Raw genomic sequence first — 19,016 nt, 5'->3', positions numbered from 1 at the left:
GCATCTATTAAGTAAAATAGGTTACTGGTGTAGTTTCAAAAATCTGCAACATCAAAAACTCATGGTGGGAACATAGCCTTAGATCAGGCAGACTGTCTGTCACCATGAAAGTGCATCCCACAAGGACAATCACCCTGTTCTTCCAAATACTAAGCAACCACCCCTCCCCCATGGATGATAGGTGTGTGAGTGGTTGTCCATCAGTAATCGCACCTGCGCTGCCTCGGCCCTATATAACTGGGGGCCTGCTGCAGCCTGCAGTGTGTTAGGACTGTGGCTGTTCTTATTGGTAAGTTTGGGAGCTTGGCTTCAGTTTGGGTTTTGTTGTCCTATGAATCACTTGTAATTTTACTGTAGGGCTAAATGTAGACTCGCTGTGTTCTTTGTGTGGGGGGCAGTTATACAGCACTGGGCAGCCCCTCTAGTCTTAGTATGGGGGTCACAAACAGGCTGTAAGTTGACAAACGTACTACTATGAATCCCATCATGATATAGTGCAGTGAATAAATTGAGCAACTAAATAGCAGCAGGTTCATGTTCCTCCTCCTGAGGAGCCTTAAATTATTTTACTTTAACTTATCCAACTATGAAATGGCTACAGATCCATCCACCACAATGTACTAGTTATGGAGTCCATGAAAATGGCGAATATTAAAGCCTGCCCATCACTTCCCTGCACTCTTATGTTTGCATGCTATAGCGTTACAGAGGGTAGCTTGGTCGCCAGCCCTGCTATTGTCATGTAGAACTGTTCACATGATGTGGTTTTTATGCTGCACTTGTTTTTGCAAGTAATTTATTACTTTATGGGAACAAAAAAAGTGCAGTATGAATGTTGCATAATAAAAAAAAAAAAAAAAGTGCCAGGTCATGAAGGGGTTATGTATAGAAGGAAAATAGTTCTGTATGGGTTTTTTTTTCTCCTCTGCTCCATTGCCCGCACTGGGCTCCCCTATAATGATTCCCTGACAACTCCAGACTCGAGTCTCCCACAACTACAGCCCTTGCCTCCAGCAGTGAGCCCGGACAGCCCTTCCAGCCGATCCCCGCTCTCCGGATGAGTCGCGCTCAGTGATTTCAGAATGAGCCCTCCGATCCGCACATAGGTGGTTGATTGATGCTGCCTACTTCCTGCTTTCCCTTTCTGTGCGCGGACTGAGTGTTCAGGAGGATCAGGACCTGCAGCTGGTAATGAGGAGCTCAGCTGGGGGGACATTACGAGTCCCTGGGGGGTTCACCCCTCCGCCCCCAGTGCAGGGACTTTATCTTGCTGCAGTGACCCTTGCAGCCTCTGTAATACTGTGACCAGGGAGATGTGATCTCAGAACTGTCCATCCTGACATCCCCTGGAATTACTATTTGCAGCATTACTAATGTAGTTTCTCCCTCTTTTGTTTTGACTGCACTTTGCTATTATCTTTCACATGTCCTTCTCAAACTTTAAAGAAGTATTTAATTTTACTTTTTTTTTTTTTTCTCTTCTGCATTGTGAATTTGCAACATGAGAGCCCACATCAGGTCCAAAAGTGTTTGCACTGGCTATGTCACATGTATCTGACAAGTGCATGGACAATCTCTAGGAAACGCCTGTCAAAAGCATGCATGGCTCTCCCCTCACTTCTATGGGAGTTCAGCATGCAAGGATTTCCCATAGAAGTGAATGTAAGGAGGCACCTCATGTCATGCTTGGGCCACCTCTTTACAGAAATACAAAACATGGGCCCCAAACCTGAGATGTGGGGTTGCACTTATCAGACACTTGGGATGTATCCTGTAGAGATGCCATGAATGTCTAAGGTGGAGATACTGACAAATAAAAGTCCTTTTAATGAGTTTTGAATGTGTGAAAAATCTGTATTGACTCTTCTGCTCCTGTACCTGACCCAGTTAGTAAGTCTGTTTGCTGCTACTTTGATATACACAAGAATATAGCACCCCAAGAGTACCTGGAGGCGGCTGGGAATGCTCTACCTAGCAGTGTCTGTGCGGCTGCACAGCAGAGGATGTGCGCTCTGTATATGGGGCTTCTATACTGATGGCAGACAGGGAGCAGGCTTATTTTTCTTCTCTGCATTCACTCCCTCTTAGAACTGAACTTGTTCCTGTGCATAATATTTCATGCAATTCCTAAGATGGTTTCTCACAGTTCCACCTTCACTCATATTTGCTCTGACTACATATATTTCTATAATGACTTGCTTGTGTATAATGCATTCTGTCACTACTCAGGTCTGCTAGGGCTGATCGTCTTGGATTATCCACTGTATCCTCCGGCCGGTGTCCCTGTATATTGAGCGCAGTGTCAGCTAATGCTGAGCTCTAGAAGCAGAACATCTCCATAGATCTGCAGGGTACTCATTGACTGGATAACTACAATGGAGGCTGATGGTGAGTACAGGCCAGGATAAAAATATGATTGTGGGTGGTGGTTCAGGACAAGGCTCCTCTGCTGATCAGTATCTGGGGAAACGCTATGTAGTGGCTGTTTCACTCTAAACTATGTACATCCAGCCACCATGGGTGCTTCAATATCTGATCGGTGGGGCTGCTTGGGTGTCCAATATTGGAGTTCTAGAAAACTCCCTTTTACTGATCCATATAAGGGATCGTGTGAAAAAATGAGACCTGAATACCCTTCTAAACCTTATAGATGTGTACATGTCACTTTAAGGCTGGTTTGACACATCTGCCATTTATGGTTCAATTGTGGACTCTGATGTCGAGACTGGCTGCAAGTTATGTTTGGGCCTGTCCAAACTCTTCTTGGCCAGTCCAGACATCATGGGTGTGAATTTTGGATGTGTAAAATGGGTTTGTTTGTGTTTTTGGGGGGGAGGGCATTTTGTATATATTAATGACCTACTTATATGGTTAAACTCTAATGAATAAGTTCTCTGGTAAATGATTGCTTCTGTCCTTTTGCCTTTAAGGTTCACAAGGAGAAGAGCTGAGGCAGAGAAAAAATACTTCTTCACCGGGATCCAAGGATGTCAGGCGGCGTGAAAAAACCCAAGGCAAGAGAAAAGCTGAAACATCTTCAAAATGTAAGTTTCTATATAAAGCCGTAAGTGTTCAGTGATGGGCACCATAGACTTTAGGTGTCTCTGGTCGTACTCCGGCTTTGACCCTGCACCATGTCCTTATGTATCTGTAATGTCTATAGAGGCTACAGCTTGTTGGTGTCCAACAGGGCAAAATGTCATATAGGGGAAAAGCCTATAGGACAGATGCAAAACAAACCTTCTGTTCTGTGAAATGTTGTATGTAGGTTTCTACTTTGCAAGTTCCCAAAATCTTCCAGCTGCTGTATAGATGCATAAATTCTCAGGTCTCTGTAACACCCCTCTCCCCACATAACTGTATACATCCTGACACTCTCACATCGGTCAGCCCCTCCACCATGTTCCTTTCTGCAGATATAGACCACCTATTGTATACAGAGAGCATTCAGTGGACTCGTCCAATGCCGCCGGCTGTTTCTGGGAAGTTAATGCTTTAAAGAGACAGACCTCTGTATTAGGACTTGTATTGAATGCCATTGATCAGTGTGGTTTCTCCTTGGACATTTAACACTCTGAATAAAGAAGCCTTTGCAGCGTCCAGCACATGCACTTTTTTTTTTTTTTTTTTTTTTTTTTTTTTTTTTACACCACTGTATTCATAAAAACAAATTGTCTTATATTCAACTTTATGGTATGTGGTCATAAATCAGCCGAGGAGAACTTTACTAACATTCTCAGTTAACTCCCTCTGCAGTTAGGAGTACAGTACAGGGGCTGCATAAGGGAGAAGTATGTGAATAAAATTTTTTATTAAAATTTAATGTTTAACACAGATTACTGACATGTAACTGTGTAAACTTTTGGATTACTCAAATACACCAAGTTATTACAACAAATGGTCTCCGTATTATATTAGAGGACACGAATTGTGGATCTGTATTAAATAGACACAATTCTAGTGTCCTCTGTAATATAAAGACCATTTGGTGTATTCAAGTAATCCAAAAAATGTGTACAATTAGATATCTGTGACCTGTTAAACTTTTTTTAATTTATATTTTGTTCACATCCACCTTTTCCTCACTCTAATACACTTAAAATGTGGTGTCCACTTGTGTGAATTAATTCACTTGCCATAATCATTACATCTTTAATGAAATCCAATTACAAAAACTTAACTATAGTTGGCTCAAACTTTCATTTAAGTAGGGAAAGTTTTAACCCCATATCCTCAACATTGCAGATTGCTCTTGTACACTTCCCACTACTCCACATTATTGGTCAAATTAACCATTCAATGACTTAGAAGGGATGTCAACTACCAGGTCTCTAGATGTAGACTAGTAAACCTGCTGAGCACTTGATGCCATTTCCACGAGCTGAAATGCCTGATAACAGGGAACAATAGTGTGCATATCTAGTAGATTTTATTTTTAATTTTATTCTGATAAATGGTGGTTTAGCATAGTGTGCTGCTGTTATCAGGATTTTTCCAAGTCCTTCATCCCTGGTCAATACACTCATCCATCAATTCCTTTAACGACTTTGTATATTGCATTAAACCTCCATCCCAGAGATCGATGGAGGAAGCCAAGTATTGAGAACTTGTACTAAAGAATAGAAATTGGCCCCATTGATATCTGCTCTACCTCTAGTGCATTGGATGGAGACATGTCTGGTAGAGGAGGGGTCATATACCGTCGTCGCTCCAGCTGTTGTGACACTATCAGGACATGCTGGGAGTTGTAGTTAATTGTATGTAGCCTCACCCTCTTTATTACATAGGATTACCCACTCTCTAAATACCGATTGCTTATGTCGCTTGTCCTGCTTTTTTTTCCTAGATGTTGGATTTCAGCAGTTTACCAAGCTGTTTGTTGGTTGCCTTCTAACAGTTACGATCGGCATGGTGTATGCAGTCTACCTGTCCACCTTTCACGAGCGCAAGTTCTGGGTTTCCAACCGCAGGGTAAGAAGTCTCCTATAGGGCTCTTCACTCGCATCTATAATTTTTTAGTTCCATGATGACTGTGAATCTCCAGTTTCCATGCAGCACCCCCACAGGGGATGTGAAGTATTACAGTTGTAATTTAAATCAATAGGCAGCCTCTCTAATGAATGCTGGGTCCTCCAGGGATGATGGGTAGTACCAGTCAGGTGAAGGGCAGTGGATCCATCATGGCTCCTTTTAATACTGGAAATGGTGCCTGGATATTGTAATAACTTAAACCAAGATCTGGAGTGAGGAAAAAAAAAAAAAAAAAAAATCGGGGGGAATCCATGTTTTACTTGGCATATAATCCTGTTGTACAGGAGAGAATACGAAGAGCCGTCAGGATGTGACTGTAGCTGTAGTGGAGTAAGTGGTTACCCTGCTTCTCACATGTAACTATCTGACTGCGCTGCACTTTAAGAAAACTTGAGCGCTGCACCAGATCTTCTCATACTACGAAATGGAGATTAGAGACCTGCTGCACCCACAAGAACAAAGTGAACTCTGCAAAAAACAAAAAAAAACTGCTGTAAATTATATCACACATTTACCCTGCCTCATAACAGAACTACTAGGCTTGACTTTTTCTGGCACATGGACAATCCAAGACTTTTCAAATTTGTTAAACAGGTTGTCCAGTGAGGAAACAGAAATATCTCCGGATGGATGATGGCTGACCAGTCATTCCCTACAGGGCTGCTGAGCTCAGATTTCTGGCAGCCACATAATGAATGGTGCACTTGACCTACTAATCTGTAAGGTGTTAAGTACTGCATTGCACCTGTTAATGTGGGTCCTAGCAGTTGGACCCCACCGACTAGTAAGCATTCACCTCTCCAGTAGATGGGTAATAACTTGTGTTTGTTTTTAATAAGCAGCATCTAAATGGAGCCTTGTGAACAAATTTGCCTCTGTCAAGTCTCATACTTTATTAAACTGTAAAATTCATCAATGCACCTTAAGCTGCATCTGTAAAAAAATATATATATATTTTCCTTACTGCTGAGCTTAAACGCTACATTTTTTTTTACATATTTTATTCTGTCTGTTATGGAACACAGATGAAGGAGAATATAGCTGTTTCTAAATCTGCAACAGAAGGACAGGGTTACTTTAGTAGAACAGGAAATGGTGCAGGGGGGCTCTTAAAGCATTAATTTCTCTAGAAGTCACTATGCCTTTATCAAATCTCACTACACACAAGTTGATTAACTCTAGCAGGTTTCTAATTCTGTAGCAATTTCTGCTCCATAATACACAGGCATCAGCACAGATCTCTGCTGTGTTTGCATGCTGCTCATGCTCCATTGTCTTACTATTTTGACAGATGTGTGAGACTTCCTGCCTCTGAGTTGGGAGATTCTAGCATGTAGCTGGCTCCCTCCTTATGGTATCACTCAGGGGCAGGGAGTCTTACACAGCTGTCAAAATGGGAAGATGGAGAGCCCTAACTTCAGCTTTCTTCTTAGATGTAACGATTTGTTCCAAAATTCAGTGATTTATTTTCTCATCTAGGATGTCGATAGAGAAATTACCTTCCAGGGAGATGGAGCGATTTACTACTCGTTTTATAAGGACCTGCTGCGGGCACCAACACTCGAAAGAGGTATAGAAGCTTCATTTTCAAAGGGTAGGGCTTTTCTATTTTTTTTTTTTTTCTCCCCTCTACTGGGGCCTCATCTGAAGTAGACTAAACTAAAACTCCCACGCCTTACAAGACCTTGTTAAGGTGGCTGCCCACTACTGGATAACTCCTTTTTTTCATAGCTCCAGGTGCTGCCTCCATTTATATATTAAACCATTACATGGTGCAGCTTCTCTGGTCTCGGTGCAGTGTCCTGTGACCACTGCAGCCAATCACTAGCTGCAGGCTTTGCAATTCCATTTAAGTGGAAAAACTGTATTTAGCGGAGCTGTGTACTGTCTGATTATAGCACACAGCAATGTTTACTGTCATATATAATGGTAACTAAAGGACTAGTGAGCAGTTCTGCTACCACAATACTTCTGCAATGGGCTGATGTCTCCAGTGTTGTCCAATATCTCCAAAATGCACAGAAAAAGCTGCATAAAGTTTAAAGCAAAACCTCCTCGTGTCCCTTTAGGTTTAATTTTTGACCACCCCCTTCTGTTTAAAGCGCAGAACCATAGAAATGAGCAGCCCAACCTGGTGCACTTGGCATGATCATCCAAAAGGTGACCACTGTTTTCCTGCCAATCATGGCTGAGCACCAAGGGCTCCAGCAGCCAGACCTGCAGCAATCTGTAGTAAGGGACTGACACGTTTCCTAGATTACCTGTGGTATGCTTCTCCTAGGAAAGTATTGGCCACTGCATGTAACTGCTTTATATTCCTTTATTCCAGGAATCATTGATCTGATCTACAACAATAAGACTATTCCCTTGAGAACTATCAACGCTATGAAGCAGCTGACCCTGTACCCAGAAGTTCTTGCCAGTGCCATGTTGGAGATGGTGGGAAGACATGTAAGTCGCATCCACCATCAGTCCTACAGAGCTCCTGTCTAGCTACATGGTGGCCATAATCTGACTTCTGACTTTATTCCTTGTCTTTGTCATGAATGATCCAGTGCTATAATGCTGTATAACTTGGTGTTAGTTCATGGTGCCCAGTAGTGTCTGTACCTGATCTAGTGGTCAGTGTCAGGTGTTTCACTGTAGTATTTTCCCTGGTGGCCCCTGTGTTTTAAAGACAGCCCTGAAAATATAGTGGTGTAATAACATCCATTGTGATCCAGAATCTTTTTTTTTTTTTTTTTTTTTTATTGAACCTCTGGATTCCCAGGAATCTAATCTCTGCTTTAGTAGTTTAAAATGAATATTCTGTCATACAGACAGTTAATGTTCCTGGTGGTTCAATCACCTTCCTGGCAATCTGACACTTCAGATAAGCATATTGTATGTATGGACCACACACCAATGCACAAGGCTAGAATTGTATCCAGCTTATACAATCAGTGAATGGCTTGTCTTGACCTAAAGCCAGAGAACACCCTTCTAGTATGCGGCCTCATCACCTGCTCACACTGACCGTCCTCTTTCCATTTTGTAGGGCGTGGATCCAGTTTATTTCTACCTCGGGATGATATTTGGATTGCAAGGAATTTATTTAGGTGCCTTGTTTGTGACGAGCTGGCTAATGAGCGGGACCTGGCTGGCGGGGGTGCTGACCGCTGGCTGGTTTATTATTAACAGGTACAAACGCACAAAAATCAAGGTGGACTGGCTTAAACAATATGCCATGTTCTGATACATTCCCTCTTATACCGATATGATTTCATCTTTCTTTTTTTCTTTTAATGCAGGGCTGATACCACACGGATAGAGGAATCTGTTCCCCTACGGGAGAACTGGGCTCTCCCCTACTTTGCCTGTCAAGTAGCGGCACTCACCGGATTCTTAAGGCACAACAGTAACTTGTCTGTAGAGGTAAATGTGCCAGACTTGTAGATGATAAATCCTAAATGAGGCCATCTTGTCCCTAATGACTGAATCTGATCTCCTCAGAGGTTCTGCTTCATGCTGATGTGCGCCACCACCTATATCTTCATGATGATGTGGGAGTACAGCCATTACCTGCTTTTTGTGCAGGCCCTATCCCTGTGCCTGCTGGACGGGCTCTCTCTCATCAATAAAGAGAAGGTAAACTGAATATGTTGACATTTGACTTGAATGACACTTGACAAACCACCATATAAGATGTTGGCTGTTGTAATTCCGCTCTTCCTACATGGGAGTTCATCATGCTTGTGGAGACCACCAAGCTGGTGTATGGAAACCTTTATGCTCACTGACTTTCCTCCAAAGAGGATCTAGGCTGGACTTTGCCTCAGAACATTTTTTTTTTTTTTTTTTTTGGGGTGGGGCAATTAAGTCTCCATGGGCCACGTTGGTGGCCTCCAATTGGAGAAGCCATTGCCTTTAGAACATGGTTAAAGGCCTCTTCAGCTAACACATACCAGATGGGTACATTCTCCTTTTTGGATTAAAGTTTGCTTTTCCCAAGAAACATTGCAATGCTTATTATAGGGTAGCCACCTCCAATAGGTTGCACTGTCACCATTTTCCCAGGAAACCTTGCCTAGCCTACACTACTCAAAAAAATAAAGGGAAAACTCTAACACATCCTAGATCTGAATGAAATATTCTCATTGAATACTTTGTTCTGTACAAAGTTGAATGTGCTGACAACAAAATCACACAAAAATCATCAATGGAAATCAAATTTATTAACCAATGGAGGCCTGGATTTGGAGTCACCCCCAAAATTAGTGGAAAAACACTACAGGCTGATCCAACTTTGATGTAATGTCCTTAAAACAAGTCAAAATGAGGCTCAATATTGTGTGTGGCCTCCACGTGCCTTTATGACCTCCCTACAACGCCTGGGCATGCTACTGATGAGGTTGCGGATGGTCTCCTGTGGGATCTCCTCCCAGACCTGGACTAAAGCATCCGCCAACTCCTGGACAGTCTGTGGTGTGACGTTGGTGGATGGAGTGAGACATGATGTCTCAGATGTGCTGAATCTGATTCAGGTCTGGGGAACGGGCGGGCCAGTCCATAGCTTCAATGCCTTCATCTTGCAGGAACTGCTGACACACTCCAGCCACATGAGGTCTGGCATTGTCCTGCATTAGGAGGAACCCAGGGCCAACCGCACCAGCATATGGTCTCACAAGGGGTCTGAGGATCTCATCTCGGTACCTAATGGCAGTCAGGCTTCCTCTGGCAAGCACATGGAGGGCTGTGCGGCCCTCCAAAGAAATGCTGACCCACTGCCAAACCGGTCATGCTGCAGGCAGCAGATCGCTCTCCAGACTGTCATGTCTGTCACATGTGCTCAGTGTGGACCTGCTTTCATCTGTAAAGAGCACAGGGCGCCAGTGGTGACTTTGCCAATCCTGGTGTTCTGTGGCAAATGCCAAGCGTCCTGCACAGTGTTGGGCTGTGAGCACAACCCCCCATCTGTGGACGTTGGGCCATCATACCACCCTCATGGAGTCAGTTTCTAACCGTTTGTGCAGACACATGCACATTTGTGACCTGCTGGAGGTCATTTTGCAGGGCTCTGGCAGTGCTCCTCCTGTTCCTCGTTGCACAAAGGCAGAGGTAGCGGTCCTGCTGGTGGGCTGTTGCCCTCCTATGGCCCCCTCCACTTCTCCTGGTGTACTGGCCTGTCTCCTGGTAGCACCTCTGGACACTACGCTGACACACAGCAAACCGTCTTGCCACAGCTCGCATTGAGGTGCCATCCTGGATGAGCTGCACTACCTGAGCAACTTCTGTGGGTTGTAGAGTCTGTCTCATGCTACCATGAGTGACAGCACAACCAATATTCAAAAGTGACCAAAACATCAGCCAGAAAGCATTGGTACTGAGATATGGTCTGTGGTCCCCACCTGCAGAACCACTCCTTTATTGAGGGTGTCTTGGAATAGACAATAGATGGAAATTATTGGCAATTATCATTTGCACAACAGCATGTGAAATTGATTGTCAATCAGTGTTGCTTCTTAAGTGCAGTTTGATTTACTTGGAGTTATATATTTTATTTTTTTTTTTTTTTTTTTTTTTAGCAGTGTATATCTCCCCAAGGAGAATCTATTCCTCTCCCACCCAAAAGCCTCTGAAAAAAGCCTTGTGTGAACAATTTACTAGGTCTCTATTGAAAAATATTGTAATCTCATGAACCTCTAGTTTTAATTAATGTTTTGTCTTGCAGGTGCAGGAAATGCGTAAAACTTACTTGGCGGCTGTATCTATGGGCTATTTACTTCAGTTTGAAAACTCTGCTCTTCTGACATCACCTCTATTAAGCCTTGTAATAGCTACCATGATTGCAGAAAACCTCCAGGTAACCTATGGGGAACATCTGATGGAGGCCATGAACTGTTAGGTCTCCTCACAGTATGAATTCCTTTTAGGCATGTAAAGAATGTCTGCAGTTCTAGACGGCTTCATACATCTTCATTTTTAGACCTCCTTAGCTGTTGGGAATCTAGCATTACATGGCAGCTTTCTAGCTAGCACAAAAAACCGTCTAGGGATTTGTCTAACATTGTGTCGTGGGGGAGTCTTGGTGACATCTGCATATACCTGGTAGTTCATCTGTTTGTAGTTCCTACGACTCGCACACTACTTTCCACACTTCCCTTTCCCACCTCCCATAATAAATATGCTTTGAGGTATGGCCAGGATGGGGAGAAGGTTATAGATTGCAGTCTGGAGAGGGAGGTAAGCAACGAAGTCTTCAGGGAGGACAGATCTCAAAGGCTGTCTTCTATTTTAGATGGTGGGAAGGGGGCACCCAAAACTTGTAGGAAGTTGGTACAGCACTTACAACTTTATTTGACTATTACTTCTGCTGCACAAGCCACACCTGAATTTAGCACCCAGATGCTGAGGTGGGGGGTGTAACATTTTCTCCTCTCCTCTGGCAGTGTCTGAGGACTGGTCTCATGGGTTGTAGACCTTAGTCCTGCAATGGGGTTGTGCTGATACATGAGAGCTAGAGCAGACCCTCGCATCCTGGACACAGACCTCTCCTCTAGTATTTTACTGGCAGGTTGGCATATGGGGGTCTGCTCTGCTGCTCCTTTATTACAATCCACACAGTATCAGGGATTGCTATAATCCCCTTATGACATGTTGGGGTAGTGTTCAGAACGAGACCAATACAAATGGTAAATCATTAACTCTGTTCCTGTGCACTAATGTAAAATTTATATATTCTCTCATGAATATTAACTTTCCCTTTTTAATCTCACAGAGCAGTGTCCTTAGCAGAAACTTCCAAGGCAAAGTGATGACTATGATGTATTTTTGTGTGGCGTTTACACTTACAGTATCCTTAAACTTTTTAATGGGGGTAAGTGAGGTGTTGGCTAAAGGGTCTACTTTTCTGTCGGGCTGTGACCACAATCCTACTTTAGTCCCATTCTTTTGATTGGAAATGAGCTGCATTATCCGACACGGCCCATGGACAGGTGCAGGCTGTCGTACAAGGCCACAAGCACCAAGACTACACTTCTTCATAGCTGACCGTGGGAGACATGGCTATCAACTGTGTACTCTTGTTTTTCAGACTTTGGTTACTCATAAACAAAACTATCAAATCCTGAAGTCTCTGGGAGTGAAATTTGGACTGAAGACAACCAAGTAAGTTGATGACATAAAGGGCCAATAAAACAAAGGCATCCAATGGAACTAACTTATTTTTATATTTTTGTGCAGGAACTTCACAGTAAATTGGCTGCTATGTCGGGAATCATTTCAGTCACTTTCCCAGGACTGCCTCTTAAGGCTCACACAGTCTTCACTTTTACCTTTTTACGTCCTGGTCTTAATTGTATGCCTGATCTCCATGTCTCAGGGAATACTTAAAAGGCTTCGGTGAGTAGTTCATTCCCTAGTTATATTTTTACAAAACCCCCAATAATGCCAATGTTTGTACCATTTTGGTCCTTCCAGATGTCTAGAGCAGGTCACTTGCTCTAAGCCCCATGCAGATGTCAGAATCAAGGACCATTGTGTATCACTTGACTGGCTGACATGTAAGGAGTTTTCCTGGTCACTCCAGGAAAGTATTTGGCTACTGATCCCTGTGGTCAGAGGCTGAAACGCCTCATTTATGGGTTGTTGGCATAAGAAAACCCTTATAAATATTAAACATACAGGTGTTAATGCATATTCTACTGATCAGTAAGTATCCCAGTTGGCAGAGCCCCATATCAATAAGTTGACCCAGCATCACAAGGTTATCACTCCATTACTTCTAGCCTTCAAATTCCATTGAGGCCTGTAAACCTTCTACTCAAACTATGGCTTCCACCAACCCAGATTAAATGTGGGTAACTTATTATTTTTGGGGTGATGATATGATTTGCTTCTGCATTCAGTGGTGATCCAGTCAGTTGTGAGATTCTTCCTGAGGAAGGCAGAGTTGGAGAAAGGCCAGAGGTCAGCTATCATGTCGTCCAAAGTCTTATCCTCGGTTTATTGGCCATTACCTTTGAGGGGTGAGTAGCTTCCTAAATCTACTTGGCTATGAGCTAAATATTATATGCAACTGATAATGTGATATCTTTCTTTTAGACTGAAGTACCTATGGACACCCTATGTTTGTGTCCTCGCTGCTTTTGGTGTTTGTTCTCCAGCACTCTGGATAACACTGTTTAGGTGGCTTCGTCTGAGAACGGTCCATCCGGTTATGCTGGTGAGCGTGCGGTGTTGCCTATATAATGGGCTGTCATTAGTTGCTGCTTATGCTGGGCCATTAGTAAAAAGTCAATGGTCCTTGTATACTGAAAATCCAATTTACTACCTAAACTGGAGATTATGGAGTTTGCTGTATACACAGATCAGCCATAACATTATTAAGGAGGGTTACTATTGTGTCATAACTATATAAGAAGGGGGTCTGACATTTGTCACCTCAGCTGGCATCACATTGGGCAGCAGTCAGATGTTGCTAGTGTACACGGCAGAACACCGCAGCTCTGCACATGGCTTAATGGTTGCTGCCAGGTCCTTAAGATCTGTCTATCCTCTTCACTAGGAGCTGATCTTCAGGATCCAGCCGCAGCCACTAAGTGGTGTCCAGAGCTGTGATGTTCTGCGTCATACACTGATACCCGGCTGCTGGAGGTGATGCCAGGCTGTCATCTGCTTGCAATCTAGTATTGATCTGGCCTAGCAATGGTTTATCAATATAAAAGTAGTGGGCAACCTCTTTATGGGTAATGTCAAAAAAGTTACATTTTGGATATTCTAGTCAGATAGTACAGGACACCCATAGCAGTGTGCTGGTGTCCATGCCAAAGGGTCAGTGTGGTTTCTTGTAGCACTGAAGGGATATCTATATAATCTGGCATATCTGCTTATCGCAATCACCCCCTTCCCATTTTTGGCATATTGTTACTATTGCAATGTGATGCATCCACATGCCCCGCTCTCCTGGGTGCAAGTCCCCCTCTACTTGCTCCAACCCCAGCTGTGTAGTCTGGATGCAGACCTCTTGTGCCATCTTTGGTTGGGCTGTATAACTTAAAGTTTCTGACCTTGGGCAGGGATGCTAAACTCTTGTTTCAGCCTCAAATATCCCAAAAGGTGACATCTTAACCAAAATTCTAAATATTTTGTCTGATTGCCTTAACTTCCATTCCTGCTTCCACCTGTAAATTTTTATTTTTTTATAGGCCTGTGTGTTAAGTGCTACCGTCCCTGCAGTGATTGGCTTCAGCTTATGGAGGGAGGTAAGAAACCCCAAAAGTCAGTGGGACTACCCTGCTTCATTATTCTTTGCTCTTACTACAGACCTGTATGCTAGCAATATACAATCACTGCAGTGAAGGTTGAACAATCTCCAATTATAGTTGCTTGAGGGGTGGGGGTAGAGATTCAGCCAGAAATGTGCTTTTCTGGATGGTAAGTCAGCCACTAGCTTTCTTTTTTTTTCTTTTTTTCTCCCCAAAGGTCATGCATTAGGGCCTATAAAAGGGTCAAAGGCACCCAATGTTTGACACTCTTCCTAGAAAAGCCAGAACTTCATTGTAGCAGTCATCAGGGGCATGTGGCAGTCTACCAATATCTTTACATGGCAGGCATTAAGCATGCAACTGGTGAGATTTGTGCATTTTGAGCGCACAGCCTACTTTCCCAGGAAGCCAGGAGGTAATGGTGGTGCGCTCCTGAGAATTGAAATGAGTTATTCTAGCTCTTGTTGTTCATAATCCTGGGAACAAGTTGCCCTTAACTGCAGTGTTTAATCCCAGCTCTAATAGTCTGACTACATGGACCTATCACACTGATGGCCATGTGCACTGTACAAGGTTAGTCTGCAAATGTCTCAATGTTTCTGATCACAGTACCCTCATATGGATTTGTATTTTCTGCAGTTCCTACCCAGGATAGTTGGTGAGCTGTCAGAGCTGGAGGAGCACTACGAGTCCGACACGGTGGAGGTCATGAACTGGATAAAGTAAGTCCAACCAGTAATGTGAATGTTAACCTACTTGGTGGTCTGTCATTTGAGGGGCTACTGAAGACATGGCGGCCATAGGAGTGGAGTGTGAACTTCAGCTGACACTCGGATGCTGGCCTTCTGGGCTCCGCTCACAATTACAAAGCTAGGTGACTTCATGGGGGGCTTATTAGTCACAAGGTGCCATGTTTTATTTTGGGATAAACTTTTTGCACTTAAGATAGTTTTGTACACTTTGCATTGTGTAGCTTGTGTTGTGCACTGGCTACAGAATTGTTAACTGAGAATCTATCAGTGAATCAACTAGGTAACTTTTTTTTTTTTTTTTTTTCTCAGCTGACTTAACAAATGTCCATCAAAGTTGAAGCAATTTTTAAAGGTGCGGTCACTGTAGAAAGTGCAAAGTTTTTAATAAAATTATTTTTGTCTGGATTACATCTACACCCCCTTCCAAACATAGTTTGTTAAAAGTCCCTCCCCAAAGGTGGACAACATCATGCATACACTGAAGTGTGGAAATCAACAATCTTTTCAGAATAGAATTTTTTTTTTTTTTTTTTTTTTTCGGGATGTGGGTGCTGAAATTGACATACGTGTTCTTCTCTCTAGAAACCATGCTCCCGTTACAGCAGTGATTGCTGCGAGTCCTCAGCTGATGGGGGATATAAAACTCTGCACTGGATGGATGGTGACAAGCTTACCAGTTTACAATGATGAAGAGCTAATGAGCCGAAATGAACATGTAATTAACATTTTACAGCTTTTTACTTTAACAAGGATAAATGTGCACCCTTAAGGCCCACAAGCATTACTGTTTCAGACCCACCAATATCAATGGGTCAACCAACAGCCTTGTGCATGGAGGGGTACCCCGAGTGTCATCTATATAGACAAAAGGATCAGCAGTCTGGCATCTGCTCCTAATGGAGAACGTGGGCAACTGTCAGAGCGAGCGCTTCTGTGTGAGATGGCTGGCCGACCCATCAGCCAATGCTAAGGTGTATGGGGGAGGGTGGGGTGAGTTTAAAGTGTCCCCTGAAATTTTTATTTTCTAAAGTTTGTTCACCAAAAAACTAAATGTTCTAAAGGCAAATCACATAAGTAATCCACCCCCAAAACTCTGGAAAACAGGCATTTTGTACACTGCTGTTTCTGGGTTTTTCCCAGCAGCCAAAATCTGCACTTGGCAGTAAAAAGTGTGAATATAGCCTAAAGAGGAACTATCAGCCTTTGAATGGGACATTTGTGTTTCCATTCAGTGACGGCAAACAAGTCTTTGAACCATAAGTTGCATAACTTTTCACTCTACCTCATCTTTTAATTTTTCAGATGTCACATGGGGAGACGAGATCAAACAAATTAAACTTCAGTTTCTTGTACACTGAATAGGCAGTAATGGCACATAAAGGTAGTGGAGACCTGCAGCAGCTCCTTGGAAAGGATTTTGCCTGGCCATGGTTGATTTTTCACAGCCTATTGATCAGTGCCTGCAGGAACCTACTGCTCCCTCCACTATACGATTTCATGCATGCATTCCACCAGCATTAAGTAAATTAGAATCATGTACTATGGTCACACAAGGCATCCAAGAAGTAAGGTGTTCCTACAGAACACCTCCCCATTCTGGTTTACTGTGAACCCACTTTATGATGCTCTAAGGCATAAAGGTGGGAGTGTCATGAAACCACTTTTTTAATTCTTTTGCAGATGTATCAGATCTATAGCATGAGGTCTGCAGAGGATATCTATAAGATCCTTACCACCTACAAAGCGAGCTACATGGTGATTGAAGAGTCTATCTGCAATGAGGTGCTTAGAATGGACAACTGCCGGGTAAAAGACTTGCTGGATAATGCAAACGACCATGTAAGTTTGGGGGTCACACCCTCCCTGTCAACTTGGCATTAACTTTTTTTTTTTCCAAACCCCCCCCCCCCCCAAAAAAAGTTCTGGGCTAAACATGAGGCTGTGCTCATTCACATGTTACCTGTAGGTGGTGACTGAAGAAGATGGGGATGTCTATGCCTACTCAGAATATGGACGATTCTGCCAAGAAATCAAACTGAACCGTTCGCCGTATGTGAACTACTTCACCCGGGTGTATTGGAACAGGTCCTACTTCGTATATAAAATCAACACTGTCATAGCGTTCCAATCCTGAGAATCAGACGGAGGATGTCCTGTGCCGGACCTCCCCTTCCTGAAGAACATTGACAGTCTTCATACCTGATACCATTGGGTAATGACCAGGTACTAAGCCTAACCCAGAAAAGCCCAAAGATGGTCCTAATGGAACTCCTTTTACTTGACAGTTTTAACTTGTGCAAAACTTTTTATAACTTTTTTTAAGCTGTGATGAAATGTTTATGTTGTCTTTTACCTATGACATTGTAAACCAGTGTTTTCTTCACTCTATGCATAATTCTGTTCCCCTGGTATTCCTCCTGGAAGTGTATTAATACATTCACAACTGAGTGCAGCCATTCTTTGTCTATGGGGACTCGGCACACTGCAGTTGGTGTTGACCATGCCAGATTGTGTAGGGACGCTCCATATTTCCAAGGAAAAATGGGAGCAGAAACATTTGTCTTGTCACTTGTGTGTTTTTTATATAGAATTCCATATACGCTGTGTAGATATGTAGCTGAATACTGGGGGAGACTGTATTTGCTGTGCAAAATAAAGTTAAAGTTTTATAGAAACTGTTTGTCTTCGTTTTGTGGTGACAGACCTAAAAATACTTGTGAGATGTGTCAGTTTACCAGAGTGATTGTGTAAACCTGTATCCACACTAGTATGACACTGTACTTGTTGAAAGACTGTGTAAAATGGATATATAATACAAGTTTAACTCACAATGCATTTTAAATCATTTATAATTACCTGATCATATAGGTATGTAAGAATAAGCCGTTAATATATTGCTTTTAGGGAGTTCGGTGCATGCTGTTGGAGGGTAGTAACGGTGAAATTTGCCCAATGACCAAAGGAGAATTAATGATTGGTCTAGCTCCAGTGTGGCAGGGGCTTGATGTGCTCAGGGGATTTGACAGTTAAAAGTATGTGACAGGAATAAGTGGAGTGGCCATCTTGGTGGGGGTAGTCTGGAATGTCCTGAACAGGAGAGAACGTGCTGGAAGGGAATTCAGCAGCATCTGCTTGTGAGTACACCCCATAGACACCAGAGAAGTGGCAAATTGGAGCTGAGCTTGCTCACAACCAGAACCTGTCCAGGTTTGAGGAAATTCATGTCAGACTTAGACGATAAAGGCCTATGCCTACAGTGAAGGGGTGTTGGACACTGAGGAATTAAGCCATAAGCATCAATGGTATCACTCACCACCTGTTAAAGGGGGCCCTGCACTGGGCAGCTGTTTACACATCACGATTTCAGCACCCAAATATTTTAAGGCTGAAATATAGCCTGTAGCTTATTTGGTATGTTGACTGATTCACATGTTTGTTGCTAATACCAGCGTCTAACTCTTAGCTTCGCTACCAGTTTCTGTTTACTATAAAAATCCCAATCCACTTTGAGGTGGCGACACGACACATGGACTCTGGACCATACTTAAACTCCACTTTGTTACTGAACAGTTATTCAACTGCGTAAGACTATTTACGGCTAAATGGCAATCACCCGTGTTTTTGGTTTTATGTATCTACAGTACAGTTGAGGACAGACTGTTCCTGAGTTTGCTGTAGATGCCATGGGGGGAATATTTGTAAGACTGTAAACTTCAGTGCTGTACTGCAGACTAGCGTTTACGTTACACGCATACAATTAATCCAATTCTTGGTGTAATGGGTTGCTGGTTTAGACCAGGATGCCAGTAGGCAAATCTATAGAAAGATGGTAAATACAGATTGCTTAGGTGCCATGCTGTATAGCAGAGGATTGAGCCGCTGGCTAATGTCTGCATAATGTTTCTATTGTCCAGGTAAAAAAAAATATTCACTAAGTGAAACAGTTCATTCCCAGAAAGAACCATGAGAGTTGGTCTTATCGCCCATG

At 43.0% G+C, this 19,016-nt stretch overlaps 1 protein-coding gene across 1 annotated transcript; it reads left to right on the top strand.

Annotated features, from left to right (window-relative positions):
* Window positions 1–1,071: 1,071 nt before the first annotated feature.
* DPY19L4 (dpy-19 like 4) lies at window positions 1,072–17,696 on the top strand. Its single transcript, XM_073676779.1, has 20 exons — window positions 1,072–1,188; window positions 2,230–2,388; window positions 2,931–3,044; window positions 4,847–4,971; window positions 6,511–6,601; window positions 7,361–7,482; window positions 8,069–8,211; window positions 8,322–8,445; window positions 8,524–8,658; window positions 10,742–10,873; window positions 11,789–11,887; window positions 12,104–12,177; window positions 12,253–12,411; window positions 12,918–13,037; window positions 13,114–13,234; window positions 14,217–14,273; window positions 14,916–14,998; window positions 15,611–15,743; window positions 16,709–16,867; window positions 16,995–17,696. The coding sequence occupies exons 2-20, from the start codon at window positions 2,376–2,378 to the stop codon at window positions 17,160–17,162; spliced, it is 2,172 nt and encodes a 723-aa protein (XP_073532880.1). The 5' UTR covers window positions 1,072–1,188; window positions 2,230–2,375; the 3' UTR covers window positions 17,163–17,696.
* The last annotated feature ends 1,320 nt before the right edge of the window (window positions 17,697–19,016 follow it).

This window comes from Phyllobates terribilis, unplaced genomic scaffold (assembly GCF_046119375.1).
Source record: "Phyllobates terribilis strain yellow unplaced genomic scaffold, ASM4611937v1 Scaffold_4__5_contigs__length_816908805, whole genome shotgun sequence".
Classification (NCBI taxonomy): domain Eukaryota; kingdom Metazoa; phylum Chordata; class Amphibia; order Anura; family Dendrobatidae; genus Phyllobates; species Phyllobates terribilis.
This window is presented reverse-complemented; position numbering and strand designations above follow the sequence as displayed.